Below are 6,171 nucleotides of genomic sequence, written 5' to 3' on the forward strand. Positions count from 1 at the left end.
GCTCACAACTACCTCTAATTCTAGCTCCAGATTTGATGCCCTCTTCTGGTCTCCTTAGGTACCCACAAATTCACACACATTTAAGTAAAAAAGTTGTAAAAATAAACACTATTTTGGGGTTAGAGAGATAGCTCTGAAGTTAAGAGCACTTGCTATACTTGCAAAGGACTAGGTTGGGGAATGAATTCCCAGCACCTACATGTTGCCCTCTTCTAGCTTATTAAGGGTTCCATACAAATATGGTGTGGAGATATAACATGCAGGCAAGCCACTGATGAACATAAGTATAATCTTATACCTTAATAGTAAAGGAAATTTTTTAAAAAGAAGTCACCCTAATGTAAAAGTGTTTGTGTGTGGAATGATTATAGTATTTGGCATTTATTTTAAAATAATCCAAAAACAAACAAAAAAATCCAACTTTGAGAAACAGAACATATAAAAGAAACAACACTGAAATTCTTAAAGCCTGGTGATGGGTACATATAGGCTCACTGTCTTATTCTTGCTGCTTTTATACATTATTTAAGATATAGTTAGGGTGGCCAAGATAGATCTATAGGTAAAGGCACCTGCCACAAGGCCAGACTACTAGAATTAAGATTCCTGGGTCCCTAGAGGTGGCAGCAGTGCACGACTTTAATCCCAGCCTGGTCTACAGAGTGGATTCAAGACAGGCAGGGCTACATGGAGAAACTCTGTCCAAAAAAAAAAAAAAAAAAGGTTCCTAGGTCCTAGGTCCCACATGGTTGAGAGAACCAACGACCTCCATGGCATGCATGTATATGTACATGTATATACACACAAACAAATGCAAAATTTCTAAATTAAAAATTAAAGATGGTACAGAGTCTGGCTGTGGCAACAAATGCTTTAACCCCAGCACTCAGAAGGCAAAGGCATGTGGATCTCTGAGTTTGAAGCTGGCCTGATCTACAGATCGTTCCAGGACTGACAGGACTACACAAAGAGACCCTATTTCAAGAAAAAAAAACTTTAAAAAATATAAAAAATATATTTATATATATACATAGAGGGATGGATGGATAATCTGTGAAAGGGTGAAGTTAAAAAATAACATAGAGGCTGGGTGGTGGTGGTACACACCTTTAATCCCAGCACTTAGGAGGCAGAGACAGGTGGATCTCTGTGAGTTGGAGGTCAGCCTGTTCTACAGAGTGAGTTCCAGGACAGCCTCCAAAGCTACAAAGAGAAACCCTATCTCAAAAAAAAAAAAAAAAAAAAAAAAAAAACAATGAAAAGTAGACAAAACTCTAAAAATTCAGCCAGGGCTACACAGAGAGACCTTGTCTCAAAATCACAAAAACAAAACAAAATTAGCATATAGGTATAAACATATAAGATGCACATCAGTATTTCTATAAACTCATTGAAAATACCTCATTAAATATTTAACACAATTTCCCTATCTTTCCCCTGTCTTATAATCTCTCTGATTATGCTACTCCCTGGGTTTGTTGCCAGGAAAGAGAGGGCAGTGCAGACAAATATGGTCTGACATCATCATAAACAGTAAGAACAAAAACCTAAAAATCTTCTTCATTAAGAAACACTTTGCCGGGTGTTGATGGTGCATGCCTTTAATCCCAGCACTTGGGAGGCAGAGGCAGGAGGATCTCTGTGAGTTCGAGGCCAGCCTGGTCTACAAGAGCTAGTTCCAGGACAGTCTCCAAAGCCAGAGAAACCGGTCTCCAAAAACCAACCAACCAAACAAACAAACAAAAAACCCACTTCTACACAGCTTTAATCCAGAACTTGAGAGACAGAGGATGCAAGCTTGAGGCCAGCTTGGTCTATATAACGAGTTAGTTCTAGGACCTCCAGGGGCTCCATAGAGATTTTATCTCCAGAAAAAAAATGTTTCTTTTTTTCAGATTATACTTTTAAAACATCTTCAAATTAATACACACACACAAAAGCTTCTTATATACAAATATAATCAATAAATATTTGAGAACCTTTTATATACTCTAGATTATATTGTAGAAACAATTTAGCTGATGCTAAAGTTAAAAAACTAACTTTTAGAGGACTGGAGAGAAGACTCAGAACACTTGCTGCTCTTCCAGAGGACCCAATTTTGATTCCCAGCACATACATGACAGCTCACTACCATCTGTAATTCCAGTGTCTGGGGATCCAACACTCTTTTCTGGTCTCTGTCAGCACAAGGCACACACACATGCTACACAGACATACAGGCAGGCAAAACATGCATACACATAAAAATAATCTTAAAAAACAAACACCAAAAAAGAAAAACTTAACATTTCTAAAATACATCCTTAAGTAATTAATATTTTCCCTGATAGATAATCTCTCTGATTGTGATACTCCCTGCTATGGCCACATAGTTCACTGAGAACATTTGCCTCCCATTCTTGAAGTCCCAGGTTAAATCCCAAGTACTGCTGGGCATTGTGGCACTCTTAATTTCAGCACTCAAAGCAGAGGCAGGCAGATCTAAGTTCCAGGTTAGTAAGGTCCATATAGAGAGTTGTTCCAGAACATCAAAGAGCTACACAGTGAGACTTGTCTCAAAAAACAATAGTAAGTCAATAAATAAATCCCCAGTACTATCCAATAATAAAATAGTAATAAAGCCAAACACTATTACTAGGCACTTTAATACACATTATCTAACTAAGGAGATACCTACTTTTGTAGAAGGAATAATAAGTTTAGTAAAATCACTTGCCCCAGGTCACAGAACTGAAGAAGTTGCTAAGCTGGTATTTAAACCTAAGCTCAATTACAACACTCTCTTCCCTCACTCTGTATCTACAGAACAACCTTTCTCTTCGGAAAGCAAAAGCTATATTCAAGTCATACAAAAAATATTCAAAGCCCTTTTCAAAGAGATAATAAAGTACTTCAGAGATAATAAAGTATTGTCACTGGATACATATATTTATTTCATGGTGGCACTTGGCTTTGGGTAACACTTGGCTACAACACAGAAGGGATTGTTTCTGCTGCTGAACTTTCCCCCCAAGACTCTTATTTTTGTTTTTTTATCATTTCTACATAACGGGAAAATAATTAATATCCTTGCTATCTAATACCAAGACTCTAAAATTCAAAGATGGTAAGTGTAAAGTAAAAAAAAAAAGTTCTTAAAGCAACTGTCATCTATTTAAGGAGTATAACCTATTAACTTATCCAGAACATTCTATGGGCCTTTTTTTCTAAGTATAGTTTAATCATCTCTATTACTTGGCTTTTTTCATCCTTAGACATAATGATATAGAAATCACATCAATAATTGGTAAATAAATTATATATCATTTTGAAACTCATAACATCCAAAAGTTTTCAATTTGGAATTTTCAAACTAAGTTTGTATTTGGTGTCACTGCTGTATTTATTAATCATCTTTATGCTTGAACCTTTTCAAATTCACTTGTGTCAAAAAAATTAACTGAAATTCTAAAGTAGAACACCCAACACATAATTTTAAACGATTGTGAGGGATTTCCCCAAGGCCTCTCAAAGCAGATACAATGGCCTACAAGCACTTCAAGCACAACAATGAAATCCACTGAAACATTTAGCTGCTCTAAAAGAAGGATCAGTCTCCTTAGCAAAAAAAAATCTAAATTGTGTGAGTCTGCAAAGTTTCCCACTTTTCCATTTCAACTCCATCTCAGAGAAAGCCTTTGCATACTAACACAATATGCTGTAAAATGGCATTCTGCTGACCTTCCAATAGTCCAGCTCTATGAAAATTCTGTGATGGGTGTAACTTCAGAGAATCTGAAAAACACAAAAAGCATTAAGTACTTTTTATGCTGAATGAGAAAAAAATGCCAAGGATAGCATACATCTCTTATATAACTATTATGTATTTTTAAGAGCTTAAGCCCATATTAATTTAGTCTATTCCCTGCAAAAGGATGGTTGGGTTGCTTCTACACTGGTCTTTAAGTTAAACTTAGATTTTGATAAAGCATTTGTTTCATGGAAAATTATCTGATGATTACTGCCCAAATGGTGTTACTGTCTTGACTATTTTTAGCATTTCAATTGTACATTAGCCTTATTCTTTTAAAGCTCATCTCTCGATATTTTCTGACACCTCAAACTACAATATTTCTAAGCTATTTCATATAATATCTGGGAAATATCCTACAGGATAGTAACTGTCAACTAAAGTCATTAGAGCAACAATGACCTAACAGTTACTAAGTAGAGCTCTGTGTACAAACTCAATATAAAGTCAGCACCTTTCAGGGTAAACCATATCCCTCTGATTCACTTAAAAAATATGAAAACACTAATGCCAGGCTTAAGTCCCTCGGTGAAATTACCTAGTGGATATGTAAAACTAAAAACAGGGGAAATGCTGGATTTCTTGGGAAAGAGGTTCACCGTGGTGTTTTAAAGCATAAATGAATCATTAAGAACGGTCTTTTGCCCCTTCCACTGGCATAAAAAGTTGTGATGAGTGCAAACGTGGGTATTTTTGGTTTGATACCCCTTGCAAAGAGAACCTGTTTTGACACATTCTTGCGGTGTCCAGTGTAGGAATTTAACCCCAGAAGAGATCACCTCAAGTGTTAATGTTTTAGATGCTGGGAATCCCCTGAAGACCTTAGCCAAAATCGTTTTAAATGGGGAGCTCTCTGTTCATTGCCTCCTCTCTGCAAGGAGCCCTTGAACAGCAAAGAAGAGAAATTTCTCTAAGGGCAGGACTGTGCCCGAGCCTGGTACTCCAGGGAGAGGAATACAAGTAATCCAGGGAGGGCATCCCTATATTTGTAAAAGAAGTAATTAGAATGCCACGGAGGTGAAAAGACAGAAAAAAAGAAAATTCGGGCCTTTTCCAGGCAAGACGATGACGAGGAGAGGAAGAACGCCTGCCTGGTCGAGGGGGGCCGTCCCGACATGGGGAGGGAGTGGACTAGGCCGGAGGGGGGGGTAGGACGACCGCGCACAAACAAGCCGAAAGAGGGAGGGAAAAAAAATGGTGACCCTGAGCTCGGAAGCCGCTTGGGGCCACAGAGCCCAGCGTGGGGCAACTTTGCCGGGGAGGAGAGACCGGGAGACAGGAGCCGTGACGTCGGGACCCCCCTGGCGCCCCAGCACCGGGACCAGCGGGGTGTTCCCGAGCCGGGGGAAGGACTGGGCCGGCAGCCGGCAGAGGGTGGCGGAGCCGGGTGCGGCGGCCGTCAGGATGCGAACCTCCGGGGCCGCAGAGGATTCGGGGGGATGGGGGGACCCGGAACCTGAGCCCCCGGGCGCCCCGCGCAGCGCTGGGGAGGGGCCACCGCTCGGCAGCTCTCAAACCACCCCTGGCCCTCCGTGACGCCCCGGGGCCAGCCCGGGACTCTCGTGAGGGGCAGCCCCGGCTGAGCCGGGCTCCGACGGGGACCCCCGGGACTCCGCGCGCCCGCGCTCCCCGCCCCCACGCCCCACCCCCCCATCTGACTCACCTCGCGAGTACAGGGACTTGGGCGATTCCAGGTCTAGGTCCGCGCTGAGCAATGAGATGAAGTCCGAGGGCATCGCAGCTCGACCCAGCCCGGCCCGAGGGCAGCGGGAGGGGGGGGGAGCGGCGGTGGCGGCGGCACCTCCTCTCCGGGACCGCGGGCACCGAACCGGGGGCGGCGAGGCGAGGGCGGCAGCCGCTGCCTCCTCCTCCTCCTCCTCCTCGAGGGCAGTCACTTCCCACCCGGCCGAGCGACGAGAGCGGCGGCGGGGTGGAGAGCAGCTCTGCGGAGTAGAGATCGGACTCCCGGTGAGCCCAGAGAGAAGAAGGTTCGGGCGGGGAAGGGGAGAGGGAGAGCCAAAGAGTCCGTTTCGGGCTTCTCCTCAGCGCACACTGACGGCAGCCGCCACCGCCGCCGCCGCTGACAGGAATCTGAGCCCCGCCCCCTCGTGAGGCACTGCGCACGCGCGGAGGGGGGACTCCAGGAGCCCGGAAGAGCCTAGAGGCTACCGGAGGGCGGACAGACGCGCCACGGAACAGCATCAACAAGGGCTTCGCTTCCTGCCGTCGCTGCCGTGGCTGCTGCTGATCCCGGGCTGGGAAAGGGCCCCGCCAGCAGGGAGGGAGGAGGGAGGCGGCCTGGCTTCTGGGGCCCCAAGAAGGGAAGAGATTTTTGCCACGACCTGATGGCGGCGAGCCTGAGGCGGCCGGCCCTGAAC

The 6,171-nt window shown here is 44.2% G+C and overlaps 1 protein-coding gene across 5 annotated transcripts in view; it reads right to left on the reverse strand.

The window, feature by feature from the left end:
• The window catches only part of Nfat5 (nuclear factor of activated T cells 5), a 78,952-nt gene extending 73,063 nt beyond the window's left edge, over positions 1-5,889 (reverse strand). For 3 of the 5 annotated variants that reach the window (XM_040736545.1, XM_040736542.1, XM_040736541.1), the window contains exons 1-2: positions 5,457-5,889; positions 3,724-3,777 (exon numbers count right to left, since the gene is read on the reverse strand). In XM_040736545.1, the coding sequence (XP_040592479.1) occupies positions 3,724-3,777; positions 5,457-5,529 (127 nt within the window). In that variant the 5' untranslated portion in view covers positions 5,530-5,889. The remainder of the gene's footprint in view (positions 1-3,723; positions 3,778-5,456) is intronic. The other 2 variants (XM_040736544.1, XM_040736543.1) reach the window with 1 other exon arrangement.
• Between the last annotated feature and the right edge of the window lie 282 nt (positions 5,890-6,171).

This window comes from Mesocricetus auratus, unplaced genomic scaffold (genome assembly GCF_017639785.1).
Source record: "Mesocricetus auratus isolate SY011 unplaced genomic scaffold, BCM_Maur_2.0 Super-Scaffold_100062, whole genome shotgun sequence".
In the NCBI taxonomy this organism is placed as follows: domain Eukaryota; kingdom Metazoa; phylum Chordata; class Mammalia; order Rodentia; family Cricetidae; genus Mesocricetus; species Mesocricetus auratus.